At 37.1% G+C, this 22222-nt stretch overlaps 1 protein-coding gene across 1 annotated transcript in view; it reads right to left on the minus strand.

Moving 5' to 3' along the window:
* Spef2 (sperm flagellar 2) overlaps positions 1-22222 on the minus strand; it is a 159839-nt gene that overhangs the window by 24966 nt on the left and 112651 nt on the right. The window contains exons 25-30 of the mRNA XM_027401298.2: positions 19824-19975; positions 14054-14234; positions 7497-7650; positions 5905-6030; positions 4454-4592; positions 1923-2152 (exon numbers count right to left, since the gene is read on the minus strand). Coding sequence (XP_027257099.1) covers positions 1923-2152; positions 4454-4592; positions 5905-6030; positions 7497-7650; positions 14054-14234; positions 19824-19975 — 982 coding nt within the window. The remainder of the gene's footprint in view (positions 1-1922; positions 2153-4453; positions 4593-5904; positions 6031-7496; positions 7651-14053; positions 14235-19823; positions 19976-22222) is intronic.

The following is a 22222-nucleotide window of genomic DNA, read 5'->3' on the forward strand; positions in this document are numbered from 1 at the left end:
TCTTGCTGTTTCATCATTGTTTTAAATAGTCCTACCCTATTTATTACATTCAGAAAAAATGATAAATTTTATTTGTGGATATACATTTATTTCAACGTTAATAGAGCTAATGTGTTGAGGTAGGTGTGTGTTAGGTTGTCAAATGCCATTTATTTTTTAGTTTTAAACTCTTAACTGGAATGTAATCTTTGACTTTGAGGATATATTGAAGAATGTATTATGATATTCACCATCAATACTAGGATCCCTTAGAAATGAATTATGAATGACTTAAAATTTTCAAAAGTCTACTTCCACCTACTCAAATGCCTCTAAATCCTTTTTGTTAGCCCACTAATCAGATAGTTTCCTCTCAGTCACCATTATTTTGCATGTAAAAAAAAATAAACCATGGACAAAATGAAAAGCTACTGAAATTTCAAAATGAATTGATATGATAAAAGGGCATTGTAGGGGCTGGGGAGATGGCACTTAACTTAAGGACATATATTTAGTTCCTAATATCTATAGGTGGCACACAGTACCTGTAACCATAGTTCCAGGGCTTAATGCCTGTCTCTGACCTCTGACCTCCACAAGCATCAGACATTTACATGATGTATCTACAAACATTTTGTGCGGGCATTCACACACACACACATACACACACACACACACACACACACACACACACACACACACACAAATTTAAAGTGCATTGCAAAATTCATTTAAGGGGAAAAACGAAGGACTCTGCCTTGCTAGAAGGTAACAACATTTCTGAGTTGGCTTTTGATAAAGTTGGATTTTTGGTACTTGCTCGTGTCCATATTAATCTTGTCCAAATGACGCCATCACGTCTATCCTTAGACACATTGTGTGTTTTTATACATTGGAGGCATAAAGACTTCTCAGGGTATTTGATGAGCTGACACATGTCAGTGCATGTATTATATAAGCAAACATACATAAACCCTGATACCCATTGGCCTTGGCGAGGAAACCTATAAACTATAGAGTGAGTTATAACTGTTATCAATGATATTTTCCATGAATTTCTGAACATACTGGAACTAATTTTCAAAAAGTGAGACTGTGTTTACATTAAAGCCCATTGACTATCTCCAGGGAAAAGGGATGGTGTCTCAATAATTAGGACATTTGAGGAAGTAAAATAAACCTATTTATGAAAGACAACTTAGTTCACACAAGGTGAACAAACTTTGAATTAGCAGAGTCCAAAATTTATATGGTCATAGACACATTGCTTAACTGATTTGTGACTGAGTGTTTGGTCCTGATGACTATAGATTGTGATTCTACACACATATCAGTCTCAATTACATAGGCTATTAATTGGTGAGATTCATTGCAGAAGGCAGAAAACTGTAATGCTAAAAGGTATTCAAGAATTTTTGTGAAGAAAATAACATAAGCATTCATGTGACCAAATTAATTAGGTAAATACCTACCAGTAACTCATTTGTTTCTACTCAAGATCTATGAGGCACTGAAGGAAAGGGCAGTTCTAAGAGGGTCATCCTTCACTTCTTAGTATCCCCTCACTGTCTAGACAAACACAAACTCAGTATACCCAATACATCTCTACTTAGAAGTATGGACAAAGATTGTCTTCCATATGTCAAACTGTGTCAAGTTTACTAGTGGGGCCTCTAAGAGAGGAGGAAGACAGGAGAAAAGAATTACCAGGGATTACTACTGCCACACTCCCACAGTGCTGGAGTGTTGGTCACTGCAACTCTCCTGCTTGTTTAATTCAGATGAATGTCATTTATAGCAAATATCTGACAAATTAGAACAGAGAAAGGTCTCCTTGCAGTGCCACACACTCCAACAGAGCTCACTTGTCTTCTGGTGAAGTGATAGCCACCATAGACAATTTCAATCATCTTGTGTTCCATCAGTGGAGATTCTTTTCTTACCTTTAGGTACCATATCTAAGAACTGTTCTCGGAGACTGTCAAGCTGTTCGATTGTCAAGGTGCCATTTTCTTCCTTTTCTACTGGTGGAGGGCGGACTGGTGGCATAGCATCTGGGAAGACTTTTATGTCTCCATTGATGTAGAAGTCTTCTTGGCTTAAATAGATCTCATTTTGAATTTTTGTAGATGTTTCAATGTAGTAGCGAGCTACTTCAGTCAACTTCTCTATACTAAAAATAATAAAATTTACAGGGTGATCTCCATTGAAAATATTATTAGAGTAATAGTTAATTTAATAACACACACACACACAAGCTGACATGTTACATGATAAGTTAGATGATTCTATAAGCATTTAAAGATTTTCATTTATCTTAGGCAGGATACAAATTAATAAAGATTAAAAACAGCAATACCCTTATTAAGTACCTAATACATTTCAGTTTTATGCAAAGCTAAGCAAGAAGAGAGCCTATTAAATTTGGTTTTATTACTATTGAAACATACTTTTCTATATGACAAAGACTATATCAAAGGGTAGATTATTTTTCAAAGTAAGTTGATTTGGCAGATCATAGTGTTTGATAACTGTCATTTACTTCTAGAAAAGCAAAAAAAAAAAAAAAAAAAAAAAAAAAAAAAAAAAAAAAAAAAAAAAAAAGCTTTTTTTCCTAGCTTTACCGTCAAAGGATTTAATGTTACCTAGGACACACTTGGTAGTAGAGCCTTCAGTGCACAAAGTTCAAAGCTGGATGATGTGACTATGAGCAGCAACAGTTAAGGGCTACCATGGTACAACAGAAATGGATCCTAGGCTCTCACCTATAACATGTTCTCACCATAGCCCCATGGTAAGTCTGTGAGTGTTTTATCTTTCAAATGAGGCCATGAATGTTTACTCCCTCTTTTATGGTGATTTCCAAGAAACCACACAGATCATGGGTATAAATAGCTGGTTAATAGTTAATGGCCTAAATGAAGGCAATGTAAAGGTGTCTGAGGTATTAGACATAATTCAGTGTACCACCACTGTAATGAAAAAAGACCTTGTCTTGATCTTATGATGAAAGACTGAACATTGCAAGATGATACATGCCTACTTTGTCTTTATAGAATGAGCAACAAAATATTCATTTACTGAAACTTTAAAAAGTATTATTAGTACCTGTCTTTGAAAAGATGCCCTTGAATTAAACTACTCCCAATGCTCACTGTGAATGTCCATACAACATTTGCTAATTAATTTGTGGTTTAGAGTGGTCTCCTGCTGGGGACACACAAGAAGAGTATCACATAGAGCCTGAGTTTATATGAACATAGGGTGTACAGGTTGAGACTTGGCCAGAACCACACTATCAAATGAACGTGCACCACCTAGTGGAAGGAAGGTTCCTATGAGTGATTTCAATATGGAAGAAAGAAAATGCCAGGAAAATCTATTTAGGGTTCAAATGGATTTGACAGTAAGTCTCTCTCTCTCTCTCTCTCTCTCTCTCTCTCTCTCTCTCTCTCTCTCTCTCTCTCTGTGTGTGTGTGTGTGTGTGTGTCTCAGAAGTACTCTTTAGCTTCACATTTTGTGGTTTCCTGTGGTCAGATTACATAGAATTTTCAGATTCAGAAGGCAGAGAGACATACACAAAACAAATAAGTTTATCAGTTTATCACATAGAATTAATATTCATTTACACTTGATGCATAGACACACAGATGGAAGCTGTGAATCCTAAGAACTGAGATAAAATCTTTCATTTATAGGTGGCAGGCACAGACTAGGACCAAATATCATTGCAAAGATAATGGTAAGCCATATGGCTGCCCAACGGTAATAGTTCTTTATACATAATGGTAGCAAGGTTACCCTATGGAAATTGGTATGTTTGGATATTTTTCAATTTCCTACTCTCTGTGGTGGACCAACAGTACTGAACACCTGGCTTGAAGACTTTAACGTGTGTTTCCGTGATGAGAAACACAGAGGATATCTACGGATAGTAATTACTGCTTCTGAGAACATTTGCCATTTGATGCCCATTCTCACTCAAGTGAAAAACTCTCAGTAAATGTTTGCAATCTTCTCTTCATTATACATATTATAGGCTCTTGCACAAGCTGAAAATGGAGCAATAGCCTAGCTGGAGTCCTTCTTTTATGTAGATAAAACTGATGAGCTCCAAGCAATCAGACTTGGTACTCACTTGTGGATACTTTGGGAATCCCAGTCTCCTGGATTAAAATTGTATGTAATATTACCTTGCAGACTAAAGCTCTCCTTGAAAAGAGTAAAAACTGAACTCATAAAATGAAAGTGGTATCACAACAGAGCCCTCTGATGCACAGTTTACTGGCAGAAAATAGTCAAAACGAATGTGATGGTGACATTCATTTTGAGTGTTTATAACAAGAGTGCCTGGAGCTTAAACTTCACACACACACAATTAAAATCTGTGGATGTCTTAAACACCCTTGTCAATTTTTTCATTTCTGGCACTTAATATGGTTTGCTTCTTTTAGCTGTGGAGAACCTTACTTACCTGGCCATTTCATTTAAATATCTCTGGCCAAGCCATTTTTCCATGAACTTGTAGACGTCAATCACCTTTATTAATAAATCTTCAAGGACAGCCAAAGCTTTTGTCTTTATTAGTTCAAGTCGAAATTGTGTGGCTTTTTCTATTCAAAAAGAGAAACTGGATGTAAACTAAATAAATGGAACTCAGAAGAACAAATAGTATGGTTTCTTAGTCATAGGAAATCTGTATTTCAAAAATGCATGGAAGGAGAATTGAGGCTATTTAGAAAGAGAAAGTATACAAGGGTCGGGGGTGCGGGGATCAAGAGAAAGAAACGAGGGATGGATATGATCAAAGTATGTTATATGCATATATAAAAAGATCAAAATGAAACCTCTTGTTTTATAAAACTAATATACACCAATAAATAAAGGGGGATTTTTATTGTATTTTCAATGCATACATGCATTTTTATGATGACCCAAATCTACTTATACCAAATACACTTTGGTTTGCGACACCCATTGTGGATAAGGTGGCTTCCCTCTCAGAGAAGCAAAAATGGAATGTGCAGTAAAGTCTTTTGAGATTCTAAACTAGAATTATTCATGAGCTTTACACTTAGTAGTGCTCTTTTGTTGTTGTTGTTGTTTTTCAAGACAAGTTTTCTCTGTGACTTTGGAGGCTGTCCTGGAACTCACTCTGTAGACCAGGCTGGTCTCGAACTCACAGAGGTCCACCTGCCTCTACCTCTTGAGTGCTGGGATTAAAGGCGTGTGCCAAACTGTGTGTTCTCTCCCTTCCTTTCCCCATTTCAATTCTAAATCCACCTCTGCAGCACCCAGAGTCACGGGAGCCTTCTGCCTTCCTATAGGATTTATTGTCCCAATGAGAGGAGTGACTTACTCTTTTGCAATATGAAAGCATCAGTGTTACACAGCTTCTACCTAATCCTGCAAAACCACACCGACTTGCAATTTATTTATTTTTTTCTAGTCTTTGAAATTTGAATTTATGCCTTTTGTTTTGTTTTGTTTTGCTTTGTTTTAATCTTTCCTAAATCTTTCTGACAGCCTGCAGATAGGCTAAACAAGATTTATTAGTGGTACTTGCCTATAATCTTTGCACTCAGGAGACAGACATAGGAGAATTGTTACTTCAAGAATAGAAAGCGCTACATAGCAAGTTTGAAGCCAGGCTAGACTACAAAGCTAGACCTTACCTCAATAAATAAATTATTTAATTTAGCTAGGTTAAATTAAATAAGACTCACCTAGCTCATTTAACTCCATAATAGCCAAAGCCAGTCTTTCTATGGTCAAATGAAAACAACCATGTGAATGGTATGTTTTTAGTCTGTCTGACTGAGTTCTCAAAGACAGCCTGAGACTACAGATGATCCCTGCCTGGGCTATTGGGCTACTGGTTTGCTCTCTGCCAAAAGCACGATTGTGTTCAATTCCTCCTCCCACCTTCCAACTGCAGTGCAGCAAGATGTTCTTCCTTAATCTTGAGTTTCAGTTCATTCTTCTTTTCTATTTCAGCTAGTTCCTCCGGCGATATTGTGATGGGACTGACCTCCATGGGTGGGGATTTACCTGAAAGGTAACTGAAACATGGTGAGTAAATTACCAACCTACAAGTTTTTGGACATGGCTCTAGGCAGATATGATGACATAGCAAAAATCTGTACAGTCAGAAACTGCTGGAGATTTGGAAACAAGGAACCTGAGGTTCTCTGAGTTGGGCAATGAAGTATTTATAACCCTTCATTGGGAATTCTGTAAGTTTTCTCGTCTGCTTTCACAACAAAACATGTTGTGTCACATCTCAAGAAAAAAAAAAGGTGAGTAGCATGTGCAGAAATGATTACAGAATTTTAAAAAGTGATAGTCACCTGCAGAATTACTATGTCTTAAAGCATCTATCTATCTATATATAGATTAATATATATAATATCTATGTATTAATTTGAAAGTAGTTCTTAGTTTTTTTCCCTTCAAGCAAAGACCAACAAACTGATTGGAAACTAAGAGTTTGTGGATGTTTGTTGAAGATCTACCTATGGCAATGAGATTCTATTTCAGGCTCTGTTTGTGATTTCTATACAGTTCAATAAATCATTCTGAAGGGCATGATTACAAGGGGCTCAACTCAGGTGTAGGAAAAGGGAGTAAGGAACTGTGAGAGGATAGGTATATTTGCTGTACTCAGAGATGAATGTCTAGATTACACATGAAGGAGAGATTAACCTCTGCATTTGTTTTCTCATCTGAATAATTAAAGATTGGACTTTGTCACTTACTCCATTAAAGTAAATGGAAATGTTTTTTTTAAATGTTGAAACTTTGGCTTGTTAGAATATGAGATGGACTAAAGTGGCATGTTCTTTCCCAAACACCTCTCTTCCCTTTGCTTCAAGGGTCACCACTACCCCTCCACTTGTCCTCAGTGCTTTTCCTAGTGCGTCTTTGGCATACATCATAGAGTGTTTCCCCCACAGTAGGTACTTAATAAACATACAGTGGCAGAGATTTTCCTTGTGTGCCTTCTACTCTTGCTTTCTTGCTTAGAATTACATAAAAAATTCTACATGGAAACATTGAGAGGAAAAGGTAATATTTGTGCTGCTGCTTAAGGTAAGTGGGAGTTATCTCTCAGCCCATTTCCTTTGATATTCTAGAACCCTTCATGACTCTATGGCAAAGGTTTATGTAGGAGTGTTCCAGTAGAGAATGATTTGCTTAGATTCAAGTGCCCCTGAGTCCTGTAAACACAGAGCCTCTTAACTTCTGCAGCAAACAGTCCCTTTGCACAAACTTCCCGGGTCATGAGTTCTAGTACAGTTAAAGCTGCCTTTGAGCTACATCTACTGGTTACACCTGCAAATTTGCTTAAACGAATTAGGTGGTGCTGATATGCAAAGCAGTTTGCAAACTACAGCCAGAATTTAAAACAATGACTAGCACCTGAGTGGCTTAGAGGTGAATCACCTGGTTAAAGATTGGTTTCCTACCAAGAGGTTTGAAGTGACTTGGGTACCAGGTTCTAGTGCCTTGAATACCTTTTGCTTTCTTTTCTGCCTTTTTCTTCTTGGGTGCCTCCTTCTCCTTCTTGCCCTTTTTACTTGTACCCAACTGAGGAGCCTTTTCTTTGGAATCCACTGGGGACGTTTCTTTTTCTTCTTCTAAGTGTCTTTGATGGATTTCTGCAGCCACCTGTACAGCAGCAGCATCTCAGTTAGGATGGTGTTTAGCAAAAATGATAACTTCTTGGATTTACTCTCTCAGATTCCATGGAAGCTTCATTCTTCTGTGAACAATGAAGTCCATGTTCTTGCCCTTTCAGAAGCACCCAGTTCTGATTGACTGATCCAGACCCCAAGTGCTATTCTCCTATCTAAAAGGAGGCTCTCATTCCATTAATCCCTGATGGCAATGCATTTTTATGTGCACTCATTTTGAACTCTAACCTGCCAAATGTAGGGTTTTACATATGGTCATTTAGTTTTTATCTCCAATGATACCCAGCCTGCCTCCATCTTAGGCTTGAAAGTCATCTTACTATAGAAACTAACTTCATTCCTGTTTATTATTAAATCTGTTTCTCAAGGATTGGGCTATGTCCCACTTGTAACCTTGTCTACAGATGATTCTGTGCTGCCCATTACAGGAAAAGAGCAACCACACATTCACTTCAAAATGTTGTCATAGCCACCTTCTTATGACCACCTTGCAACCATGTCTTTGTTTTAGGAGGTTGTATTACCAACTTGTGATGTTTGTGGTCTGCTGATGTAACCTTGCCTATTTACCTGTCAAATCCACCATTTGGAAACCTCCTATTCCTGAACTATAACAACTCTCATCTTCCCCAAGTCCAAAGCTGATCTCTATGTAGACAAATAAAAAAGCTTTCTTTAATTAATTTGGCCATGATTTGAGTCGGTGATCTTTCTCCTCAAATCTGTGGGATTAACATCACCTCTATGAATTTATTGGATCATCTTTCCAGTTCCTGTTATCTTATGGTGTCCAAGACAGGCATTCCCTGCATATCTGTTTCTGGTTCTAGTTTGCTTTCTATTGCTATGATAAGCACCATGACCAAGGGCAACTTGGAGAGGAGAAGGTTTATTTGGTTTGCACCTACAAATGGCAGCCCATCATTAATGGAAGTTAACTTAGGAATTCAATCATAGAGTTGGGAACTACAGAGGGACACTGCTTACTGCTCTCCTCTCTATGACTTGCTCAGCTTGCTTTCTTAATCAAGTCAGGACCATCTACCCAGGGCTATGTCATCTCATACCAATTATTAAGACAATCTCCCACGGACTTGCCTATAGGACAACTTGATAAAGACAATTCCCCAAATGATGGTCCCCCTTTCCAGATGATTCCAACTAGTGTTAAGTTGACAGAAAAATAATCATCACATTTTTTAAACTTTGTTTCATAGTTGATCCTCTATGGAGATTTTATTAATTAATGAACTAATTAATTAATTAATTAATTTACTTTTACGTTTTAATCCTAACTGCGTATTCTCCTATGAAGTTGTCATATTGCAAAGGCATGTTTGTTTGCATATTGTGTCTGTACATTATGGATACAATTTTCATGTCTCGGTAGCAAGTTCTGGAGAATGCATGCCCTACATCAGTTGAATCATTAGTACTTCAATCCTAAATTCTTGACACCCTCCCAGAAGATTCACTGCCTATAAAGATGGTAGCTGCCACCTGCTAACCTTATAGCCCCTAGCTTTTTCTACTCAGTGATTTTCCAAGTGTTTCCACTGTAATGAGTACCTCTCTCATACTCATGAGTGTCTGGATTAGGGCTTGATTATCACTCTATGCTAGTTGAAAAATGGGGAAAGTTCATCCTCACACTGAGGAGATATAGATCTTTACAGGGCTCTCTTTACCTCCTTTCTCCTCTAAGATTTGCTATATACTTTAGGTTATAGAAAGTCTTGTCTCAGTATTACATAGTTAAACTCAGATGATGTTATATATAAGCACAGAACATTAAATACTATACAATCTCTACACCTCTTTTTCTCTCTTACACACAAGCACACACACACACACACACACACACACACACACACACACACACACACAGAACTCATTCAAATATAGAGTTGTAGAGTTGAAATGATGGCTATCAGGGGTTGAAGGTAGAAAGATAGGGTGTAGAGAAAAATGTTAAAGGATAAAATGTTTTAGTCAGAAGGAAGAAATAAATTCTGATGGCTACTACATAGCATGGTGACAGTAGTTAATAATGTATTTAATATTTCAAAATTGCTAGAGGAATAGAGTTTAAATGTTTAAAAACTGACAAGTAAACAGAGTGGTAGATACACTATTAGTTTGGTTAATCATTTTTAAATGTCTATCAATATCAAAACATCAAATTATAAGCCAAAAGATATATAATTAGTTTGTAAATTTAAAATTTAAGACTATATGCATATTTACATGTAAAATATCTATTATCTATCTAGCTATAATCTTTCTGTCTATCCACCTATCTGTCTATCTATCTATCTTTATATCTATCTACAGAAAATCTCTTTCTAAGGGTTATACCACTCATGTCATTTCTGTTTGTAGAAACAGTAGAACTAAGTACTAAGTTCATCTGACTCTGGGGCAGTGAATATTATTTATGAGAACAGAGAAAGAGAGTTCAAACATGCATTTTGGAGGTCAGGAAAAGAGAATCAATAAGGCTATATTTATATAAGCATTTGTGAGGTCCAGATCTGATATGATTTCTGAGATTAATAGAATGGGGAGAATGAAGAAGGAAGATATATAGAAATATGGACAAGGCATATTTCCCTCAAACGTCTTTGCAATCTTGTTTGCATAAGGCCAGTACATTTTTGCCTTCTCCAGGCTCCTGACACACTTCATATCCCATGACACAGAATGCAGCTGTCCCCAGCTGTTCTGTGGGCATTAAGTCTCTTCACCCTAGTGGGCTTTCATGTTCCTCAACCTACCTGTGCTCTCCATAACTAGGTACATATGCTCTACATATGGAGGATAATGTTTCTTAACTAATAGGTTTTTATTTTAAAATTGTAAGATGTTGCAGAATGATCTGTCAATAGCACTTGAGATATACAGAAAAGCTATATAGAACAAGCCAGTTTTTTCCCCCACATACGATCTTTGGTAAGCATGGATTTTATGCTATCTACTGTACTTTCAAGTTCTTGGTAAAGTTGAAAAGCTTGCTTGTTAACAGTCCCCATTAAATTGTAAGCAATTCATTTTTAAATTGGTTCTTGCAAAATAGTGTAAGTCAGCAATTTCCTTTAAAATTGGACTTGTCCCCTTGGCAACAACATTGTGAATGTTGGTGATGATGAAGGTAATGATTATCCTTAACATTTTTCTTGTCTACTTCTCTCAAAGACCTCCAGATCTCTTTCAAAAATTAGAAGAATTTAGAATACATTCTTTAAAGTAGCTGATAGGGCTGGTAATAACTTTAAACATAATGTTTTGACATCATAGGTGTTAAATATGACTTCTCTGAAATCATTACATACCTATCAATTAGAAAGTTTTGCTAAAAATTAACATAGCATACTAAATGAAAGCTTTTGGTAAAATTGCACCTTAGAAAAAGCCTGAGTTAAAATGCAGTTCATTCCAATTGCATCAATCTCATTTGGAACTGTTTGCCTACATCCATTTTCTGAATCACACCTGTATCATTTGGAACTCAAAGTTCCTTAAATTTTTGTTTTGCTAACAAGGCATGGTTTGATCATCCAAGGGTATGGGTGCTAAACTCATTACTTTTATTTTTTTGTCTGCTTTTAATTGTGTAGCATTAGTTTTACAGAAGTCTATTGCAACACAAAAAATCTGGATTTGTATATAATTCATATATAATATTAATAATTATATTAAATGATTATTTTCTTATGATTGCTATGAGACATTACAAAGTACAAAAGGAAAATGTACAATTTTAAGTAAATTTTTAGCAAATAAACTATATTTATAGTTTCTAAAATATTTTTATACACATAACTTCACTGAATTTCTTTCAATAACTGGGAATTTTTCTCACATTACAGAGAAGAAATTGAAGACTTAGAGAAGCTAACAGATTTTCCAATAAACAAAGCAGAGCATGTTAATTGTGATATGTAGCTAATACTCTGGCATTATGTTCATCTTGCTCCGAATGAAATATTTTCCCAGGTAGTTTTAACGGATGATGTATGACCTGCCCATTCTGTTTTTAAACTTCAATTAACAATACAAATAATTCACCATCTTCCTAGAAAATCGGCACCTGTTTCCCACTCTCTGGGATTTGGCACTTGTGGTTTTTGTGGTAATCATTATTGTCATCATCATCTTTTTTATTGGCTTCAATGTTGTGAGCACAGTAGCAGCTGCAGCAGCATCTCAGGACTATACTGATATTCAGAATTGTGTTAGGTGTGGGCATTGTACTAGATTAAGGCATATAAAAAGTAATAGAACCAAGTTATGTATTCAGGAAAACACTAACAAGATAAAAATGACAAAGTATAGATAGGCAATATCCAATAGGATAGAGTGGTTGCTAAGCAAGGGTGATGACTTGAGTTTGAATCTCAAGAAATGGCACAAAGCTGGAAGCAGTGTTGACCCTCTGTAGTCTATGTGAAACATGATCAGAGGTGGGGAGAGGAAAACTCTCTGAAGATCATGAGATGATTAACCTGGCATACATATGTGTAAGAGGCAGGGGGAAAAGAACAAAGAGTCTGTTGGAAAGAAAGTGGAAAGTGTGGAAAGATACCCAGTGTTGTCTTCTGAACACAATATATGTGTGATAAAAGGCACAAACCCACACTTATACACATGAACATGCACACAAATCACACAAACACACACACACACACACACACACACACACACACACACACACACACACACAGGATAGCAAAGTCATGTGTAAATGACAGCATATATTCCCAGGTCTAAGGAGGCTTTGCATACTCATTGGCACTAAGAGATATGTGTAAGAATATTCACAGTAACTGTGTCCAATGGCATCAAATTGCAAATTGCCTGAGTTGATAAAACCGCTTGGTTAACTAAACTGTGATACAAGCATGTAACAGAACACTGCCTAACAAAGAAAATGAACAGCATACAATCACGCTCAACAATATGAGATTGCTATAATGAATAATGTCCTAAAAATGAACACACACACACACACACACACACACACACACACACACACAAATATGGCAAAAGGTCCATTTCCTTAAAACTCAAAGTCAGGCACAATACAATGTATTGTTTAGAAGTTATAGACTACCTCAGAAAAGGATTGACTGAAAAGGCAAGATGGTGGTTCACTTGAGAGGGCTAAAGTTTGGAAGGTGATGAGGAAACCTAGCACCTGCACACTTTCACAACTTGTATCACTCCTCTCTGTGTATTGGGGTCATAAGTAATACTTTCATGAGTCTATGAAGCCAGAAAATTACAGTTCATGCACTTTTTTTTTTAAATGTGGGCAACATCTGCATTTAAAAGTTCTTTAAAACAAATATGACAAAAGAGGAGTTGGAAATCACACTGTGAGAGACAAAAAAAATGTGAACAAAAGAAAAATGGGGAGAAAGCAAACCTTGCTGTTTTGGGGTAAGGACAGAAAACAAAGGACCCCAAGGGAAGTTAAGGAAGACCTCCTAGTATGAAGCTATGATGAGGCTCCTCTTCCATGGCTTTCATGAGACCTTTGGGAAGGTTGATACTGCTTTTTGATTAGATGGAGTACTTCAGTGAAATCAAAGAATGCTTGGCACAAAAGGAAAATAAAAGCAAAGTTGAAGAACAGAAACCAAGCAGTAGTCTGTCATCCTTTCTAGACTTTAGTTCTCTACTGTAAAAGGATACTACTACTTACCCTATTGTGATTTAGAGAAAATAACAAGCAGACAGGTTGAAGTTGGGAAGTGGATAGACCACTTGGGCTTTGTGTTTTCTTTCATGACTTTGTAAAGAATTATACTTCACTCATTAAAACTAAAACCAGTAGAATCAAATAATAAAAACAAACAAACATAAAATCCCACCACCACCACCAACAGCAAAACATTACCAATCTGGCTTTTCTAGGAAATAGAAAATTTGGCCATGTTGGACCTCATTGTAAGATGACAAACTTAGCCAGTACAGGGTAGCACAGGTCCCTGTCAAAAGGGTATGGTTTCCATAGGGCCACCATCACACCCTCTCATATTTTCTTATCTGCCAGTTGCCTTCCTTTTTTAACATTCTATTGACATTTAGGCTTCTGCATTTGCAACCTAGGCCAGCACTGAAATGAATCTAAGTATTGTCTCACTTCTTTCATGATTTTAAAAACTTTTGACTATATCTCTTAATTTCCTATTTCTTTCAAGAAAAAAATCCCCAATAATCCGTCCATTTAATAATGATAATTTCTGTAAGTCATGCATTTTTATACCATGAATATGACTATCATATAAATGTTGCACTTGTACCATGTTACCAACCATAACACTTAAATAGTAGGGCAGCTGACAAGAAATGCATCCATAGGTACTACTTACCATGTGGGAGATGGCTAAGGAAGCCTGCTGCCAGGTGTCCATTACTATCTTCTCATCTATTTCAAAGTTAGATTCCAAACCTTCTAAGGAGGGATCAATCTTGCCCTTGAGTAATGCTTTCAACTTTGGTTTGATGGTAACATTTTCTGGAGAACTGGATATTCGAGGAACTAGAGGAATTCTTTGGGGTGGAGGGAAAGAAAGCAAATCGAAGAAACATAAGGGTTTCATTTAACAGAATTCTATTTCTGTGACATGTTAGTTTGTGCATTTTGTTGTGTTGCTTTAATTCACATTTCCAAAGTTTTCCTAGAAGAATTATTTTGAAGGGCTATGATTAGAAAATGTTGTATTAATCACATTTATGTGGTCTACAAAATCTTGCTAATAAGAGAAAACTCACAGCCAGCAACAAGACATTTTCCAGATTTAGTTCTCAATAATTAAAAGAGGAGGGTTAGATAACAGTTATTATGAAGAAAGACCTCCCAAATATGCCCTTTTTGTCATATTTCTAGGGTATGTCTTCTCATGAAGGTAAATTAGTATGGGGAATGCAAACATAATGAAACTTATTCAAGATGGTCAATATCATATTAAAAAGAGGTGATGTTTGTGTGGTTGTCAAGGTGAAGTCCAGAAGCCCTCCCCTTCCTCTCTTATGGTAGTGGAGGTTTTTCTCTTCATCAAGTGCTGTGGCAAAACACATGGCTGAAACTTTTTCTCTGCTTTCTGTCATTAGTATTCTTTCCTTAAGTGGAGATTTTAGAACAATTTCTGAGAATATACAATCATTTATCCTAGCATGTCAGGGGTTAACTCAAGTACAAAGAGGCACATAGGGTAGAGTGTTTATTGTAATTGGGGTCATAACTCTGGTGACAAAAATATAAAGGACTTTAAGTTTGGAAAAGGAATTGGAAAATAGTAATTCCAAAAATGACTTGGTTGAAATTTTAACAAGAAAACCTATTGTAATTTAAGAAAAGCACACAAGAGAGAAAGATGCAATGTGGCAGGGTATAAGCATAGGGCTTCTTTTATTGGAGAAAGGGAAGGGGGGAGACTGGCCTCTGGAGATAGGAGCAGCAGGAGAGAGGGGAAAGGAAAGATGGGGGGAGAGAGGAAAGAGAGGTAGAGAGAGAAAAGAGGAGAGAGAGAGGGAGAGAGAGAGGTAAGCAGGCAGGGGGAGGGGAGGGAGAGGTAGAGAGAGGGAGGGAGGGAGGGAGGGAGGAGGGGAGAGAGAGAGAGAGGAGAAACAGGCAGGGGGAGGGGAGGGAGAGGTAGAGAGAGGAGGGAGGAGAGGAGGAAGGGAGGGAGAGGGAGAGAGAGAGAGAGAGAGGGGGGAGGGGGAGGGAGAGGTAGAGAGAGGGAGGGAGAGAGGGAGGGAGAGGAGAAGAGAGAGAGAGAGAGAGGAGAGAGAGAGAGAGAGAGAGAGAGAGAGAGAGAGAGAGAGAGAGAGGGATGGGAGGTGGGCAGGGCCCTTTAAATTTAAAGGGAATGTAGTGAATGTGGCTACAGCTGAGGGCTTATCCTGTCAGAATCCCAAAGACAGGCCAGTACAGATGCCTGAATACTAACAGAGTCAGGACAACCAGCAGGAAGAGTATTTGTTTTTATGGAGTCAAGAAGATGCAGTCTGGAACAGGGATTTAGAAAAATAATTGTAAACGTTGGAAAACATCTAGTTTGCTCTTGTTTGGAAGCATCGAATGAGATTTCTTGAATTGACACTTTGATTTTCACAGTGTGTGAAAGTTTGAATGATTCTGCCTCCATATGGTCTTATATTTCCATGCTTAATCCTCAGTTGGTGAACTGTTTGGGAAAGGTGAGGAGTAGTGGTCTTGGTTGCTGAAGTAGGTATGACTTTGTTGGAGGATATGTGTCACTGGAGGTAGGCTTTGAGTTCCAGGCCCAGTGTTTTTCTCTCTCTTCTTGCTTCCTGCTGATCAGGAATAAATCTCGTAGCTACTGCTCCAGTGGCATGCCTGTCTGCTTCTCACCAGGATGAACATCAACTAACCCTCTAAAAATGTAATCAAGCTTCCAATTATGCTTTCTTTTATAAGATGCTTCCTTTTATAAGAGTTTCTTTGGTTATGCAATATCCTCACAGCAGTAGAGCAGTAACTGTTAGTATTCAGGTTTCTGCAATGACCTGTCATTGGGGTTCTACAGGATATACTATCACCTGCAGCCACTAAGAGCACCACCTGTGCACATTCATTACATTCCCCTTTAAAAGGACCCTGCTCACCTCCCATCTCTCTCTGCTTCTCTCCCTATCTCTCTGTTTCTCTGTCTCTCCTTCTCTCTCTCTGCCTATCTCTTCTCTTCTGCTGCATCTGTCTCCAGAGGTTACTCTCCCCCCACCCCTCCCCGTTCCCCATTCCCTTCCTCCTTATAAAAAAACCCTCCACATGAGCTCTGTCGAATGGTGTCTTTCTCTCTCGTGCCACTTTTTAAAATTACAACAGTAACTATGACTTAGTACTTGGAATTCTGATGATCTAATATTAACTATAAAGTCAATGTGCTGAAAACACACTCACACATTGAATTATATCTGAATATCCAATTAATGCAAAATCAAAGCAATTCAAGTTCCAATAAGTTCATGTGAGGTGTGTGTGTGTGTGTGTGTGTGTGTGTGTGTGTGTGTGTGTGTGTGTGTGTGTGTGAGGCCATCTCTAGACACTTCATATAGCACAAGACTTTGCAGGACAACAGTCATGACAAGTCACTTAGGAAAAGACTTTGGGTTTATGACCCACTAATTTTAAGCAGCATCATCTATCTGTGTGGCCACGGGTTTGGAATTATCTACTGGAGTTTGGAGGCTTACACGGCTGAAGACAATGACTGTCCCTCCCCAAGAATCTATTAGATGCCAATAGTTTAGCAGAAGGATAAGATGCTATGAGCTCCTATCCTTCCCATGATTGGCTGTTTACAGGCTCAGTCTTATTCAGGCCAAGTCCTGGCAACTGCAGCTCCTTTGGAGTTTTGTTTGCAATGGCAAAACACACACACACACACACACACACACACACACACACACACACACACACACACTGATGGTGGCATTTTCTAGCCTCTATATTTCCTTCCTCATATATTCTTTCCACTCAATGCTTCTGTAGTATTCCCTGAGTCTTAGACGGTGTGGTAGAAATGTCATGTTTAGGGTTGAGTGTTCATTTATTCTAAGCTTTTTGAGTAGGCATGAGGCTCTGTGCTCATGAGGAGGAGCGGGGAATGACTATTATATGAGGGAGATAAGAGAGGTGAAAAGTGATACTAATAAGAACTGCAAGCATATGAAATTGCCTAAAACTACTTTTAATCAATACAAACAGAAAGGGGGTATGGAAATGAGAACAAAGGCAAATGCATAATACCTCTATATTAAAATTATAGGTAGTTGTTGATGAAAATGAGCTTAGAATTCATCTATTGGCAAGAAAAATCCCTGTAGTATAGGTAGTTACGTCAGTATCAGGAGATATGAAATTAGGTATGCTACTTGAATTTCTGAGCCTCACTTCTTGGAATAATACAAACACATCATTATCATGGTTGTTATCATGAATAATTCTTTATTAACTAGTACAATTATTATTTTGAAAATATTATGTGGCTACCATTATTATTATTATAATAGGGTTGTTGAAAGGAATGAAGTAGAAAAACTTTGTAAGTTAAACTTATGTAAAACTGCTTAACACTGTTCTTGTATCTTGCTATATGTTATAGACTGTGGTTACTTGGTTGATGAACTGGTTGGTGTATCAATTGACTGATTGTCTCAACAGTTTTGCCACAGCAGTGATTTGAGGTTGAGATTGGTACAAAGTTGCAAAAAATAAGAACTGTCTGTTCTTCTGTGGGCTCATTGTACTAACCAACATTAATAGCTTCCCCATTGTGCCTGCTTTGCTATTATGTGCCAAGAACAGAATGCACTGCCACTATAGATGCTGAGATTTGGTCTCCTGGCGATTCTGATGGTTCCTATTTCCTCTGGTATTTGCTATTGTTCTAATTTCAGCATTTGCTTAGCAGCTTGTTAAATGTTTTTCTTTTATTTGGGACAAGAGGCTGCAGGCTCACCCTTTTGTGTATTCCTGTGTATATATATGGGCTGGACAGAAAGATAACATTAGATGAAAGAATCTAAGAGGGAAGAAAATGTACATTGGATCATTGCATAACCTGTGTGACAATGCCACCTCAAATTATTTTTGGAACAAGGGAGGGAGAAACAAACAAAGTGAGATCAGGAAATGCTCACCATTAAAATATTGCATATAAGCACAAGTAAACCATTATATATTATCCAATAACAAAAGAGGCCACTCTTTATTAAGTGTTTGAGGACTAGAGTGTTTCAATTTCCAGACATGATCCCATATATTTTGTAGCTTCTATTTTCTGTAATTTTCACAACCTTTCTTTCACAAGAATGGAAATGGAGGCTTACTTTGAGATGTAGTGACTTGACAGACAAGTGAGTTATCTTAACCCACTTACATACAATTAGCAAGTGACAGACTCAGGATTTAAACTAGCCCGATCTGGTTTCAAAATATATTCATTATGCTATGTTTGGTTTACCCAACTGTTAAACCTACGTTGACTGAGCAAGCATCTAGGCAAAGAGGCTTCTTTTAAATATAAAATACATAGCTCACATGGTTGGAGGTTAAACATAGCATTCGTGTCTTCATTTCATATTATAAATTGAACATCTGCTTGTACTTCCATCTTCATATCAAGATTTTTCTCTTTACTCATGCTTGGTTTAATGATCACTAGGAAATACTATTTTAAATTTTCCTACACCTTAAACTTATTTTCAAATAACACATTTACTCCTAAATGATTCTGAATTCTGCTTCCAAGCCCTTTACCTTAAATCATATAAAAGTAAGTAAAACTAGATCTTAGTGTTTAGTGGCTGGAAGCCACACCATGGGTATCACTATCACTCCCTTTACTGTAACCTCCATGATGACACCTTCTCTATCACATACAGCCTCACAGAGTCGGAGATATTGTCCTTTCTCCCCAGAATTCATCTACCCTATTCATAAAAATTTACTATGTTTTTATTGCAGATGCTCTTTGGATAAAAATGTAATTTGTCTTCATCCTACCACTAAGTTCCTGTTTCTGTTGGCAACAATCTGATGTTAGATTGTTAATGTATTTCAGTCTTGAGAGGTCATGATCACATACCATTAGACTTTTGCTACTTCTCAATTTCCTCACCTATAAAAGAAGAACAGCAATCCCTTCCGTTTTAATTTACATAATCTCTCTCTCTCTTTCCTCCCCCTTTCTCTCTTATACACACACAGACACACACAGACATGGAGACACGATCCCCCCACTCCCACACATACGCCCCCCCAACACACCATCAGGTCCTTTCCTTTAAGTTCCTAATCCTGCACCAGAGGTCTTTGGGGCTAAATGTATTTCTGAATACAGAAGAGATGTAGTGCCTAATATCCACAACAGAGTCCTACAGAAACAACACAGAAAACAAATGATACCTCTCTAACTAAAGGAGTAAATATTTATCATTAACAAGATAAATAATCATGTCATGTCAAGTTAATGTCACATCAAAGTTAGAAAAAATATTTCAGCTGTTTAGAACATTTTGGGGTTTCCATTAAGAGGAGCATAATTTATAACTGAAAAACCACAATGCTGTATGCTCAAAGCAATTACTGTGTCACACAATGGTCTGCCTTACCTAAGCTGGTTTTCTGAAATATCTTTACTGTCGAGCTGAATCAATGGAATCCGAGTAAATTTCTTATTGTCTTCTAGTGGGATTTTGGATTCCATGGCTCTATAATAATCTTGGAGGAGTCTTTTGGTATCTTGGAAACGGTTCACTTCTGCCTTTAATACAGAAAGCGGATATCAGTACCCAACTAAGAAGAGACTATATATATATATATATATATATATATATATATATATGTATATATATATATATATTTCTGTGCTATGTATGTATACTGCAAAGAGAAAATTTAAAATATGTTTGTTGAAAGTAATTTCCCAGGAATTAAGAAAGAGCCTTGGTTATTACCTTGTCCCCAAAGTTTTCATAATTATTTAAGAAAGCAAATGACTTTGTATTCTATATTTTTACTTAGTGTGATTCTGGTTAAGCAGGTGACAGTTTTATACCTTTTGAAAATTGGCACTAGAAATTCTTCAATCAACCATTGAAGTAACTTCCTTGTCCTAGCAATAATTCAATTGCTTTGGGGTACCACAGATGCTGTATGTACAAGAACAAAATGAAACCAATACTAGGTTCTTTTCCCCTGCTACAATATAAACTATTTGTGGAAACACAATAAACAAGAGCACAAAGTGAAACAATAATTCTCTCTGTACAGTTTCCTGTCTTGCTTAATGTGAACAGGATAGACATAACTCAACTTCTCCAGTCCTCTTTGCTAAACTGCTTTGTTGGAGTTGCTAGAAGAAACCTTGGAGGAAATAGAGTGATTCAAAGAAGTTGGTTGTGAAACAATTAGCTATTATTCACATATGCTGTTGTTTGTCTCCCTGTCAGTAAAGGTTTGCCCTTGTGGCACGCATGCACTGGGCATATGTACTGTGAGTCCCTAAACGGTTTTAATGCTACAAATGTAGATCCTAGATTTCCAACTGATTATCTCTCTATTACATCATAGGATACATTTGTCCTTCTGTTTGGCGAAGTATCTTTTACCCCAAGACCTTTAGTTGTTGTTGTTGATTGGGTTGTGTAAGCAAATATGTGAAGCCATAAATGATGAGCCTTGTATGCAGAGTCAATAAATGCTATCTAGTTGATTGAAGAGAGAAATTTTTCTTTCTCTTTTTAAAAGAGCAATTGCAACCTAGTGTTTAAAGTTTTTTTTTTTTTTTTCTCTGAAGGTAGTCCAAGGACATAAATGAAGGGATTACACATTACTGAAGGCCTGTTCTTTTCTGAGGGGCAACAGGAGGAGGGAGGAGCAGTGGATCTGGGGGAGAGGAGAGGTGGCTAGAGGAGACAGGGGTGGGGCAGGGAATGGGAAGAGCGGAGGCTGCAGTCTGGATGTATTATGTGAGAGAAGAATAAAGAAAAAGAAAAAAAATGTTTCTGAACTATCCAGGAATAGACTTGCATTGTCATAGTCACAGCTGACAACAAAGGGATGCTTGTTTTTCCACAGTAGTATGCAATAAAAAAATAACAGGTGCAATAAGGTTGTTTTATAGAGAAAATTATTAGATGGTTTATTTCTGATTTTTATAATATTGAACTCTTCTAGCTAAATGACTCGAACAAGAGGAAATTCATCTCATTACTTTGAGTCTATATTATAAAATAAAATTAGCATTTGTATATTAGTTTAAATTATAGGATGTTTTACATATGAGCACAGTACTTTGAAATGGCCAAGACCTTTGATTTATTTCTTTACCATTGAGTTAAAATACTCATACACAGAATAATCCCATAGTTTAAAGAAAATTATTGGCATATAAAATGAGGATAACAATAGAACCTCCAGCATAATGCTGTATTGATGGTTTACTGTGTTCTAAAAATTTCTGAGAGTATGCCCGGCATGCACTCTGCTGGTCTATTTTATTTTGTCTTATAGGATGTGGACATTGGGTCAATGTCTCAAATCTATATATTAATGAAATGTAGAGTCTTACCTAGACCACAGGAGTAATTTATGGCTCTGACACATAAAAATGACTCACAGATGTCTGCTGTACCTTTATTATTGGATTGTAGCTACTTTTTCCATAAGCACTTGGTAAAATCTGTTCATAATATTTTCTCTCTACATGTTCAAATTATTACCCCAAGCTTCTGCTCAAATGAGTTTAGGCTAGTTGTGTACTTTACTTATTCCTTTGTGTAAACTATGCATTAGGGAGCTAAGCGTACTCCTTAATACACTTAATGATATGCCTAACAATGTCTCAGCATTATCCTTGGCTGAAACTCTTAAATCTCTCTTATCCTCATAGTCCAGCTTTATAACATGCCTTCACGGTTTTCCTTGTTCTGATATCCTGATTTCTTTAAGCCTCCTATGTAGAGATAATATAGTTCTTCTTCATTCATAGGGGATACACTTCAATTTC

This window comes from Cricetulus griseus, chromosome 2 (genome assembly GCF_003668045.3).
Source record: "Cricetulus griseus strain 17A/GY chromosome 2, alternate assembly CriGri-PICRH-1.0, whole genome shotgun sequence".
Classification (NCBI taxonomy): Eukaryota; Metazoa; Chordata; class Mammalia; order Rodentia; family Cricetidae; genus Cricetulus; species Cricetulus griseus.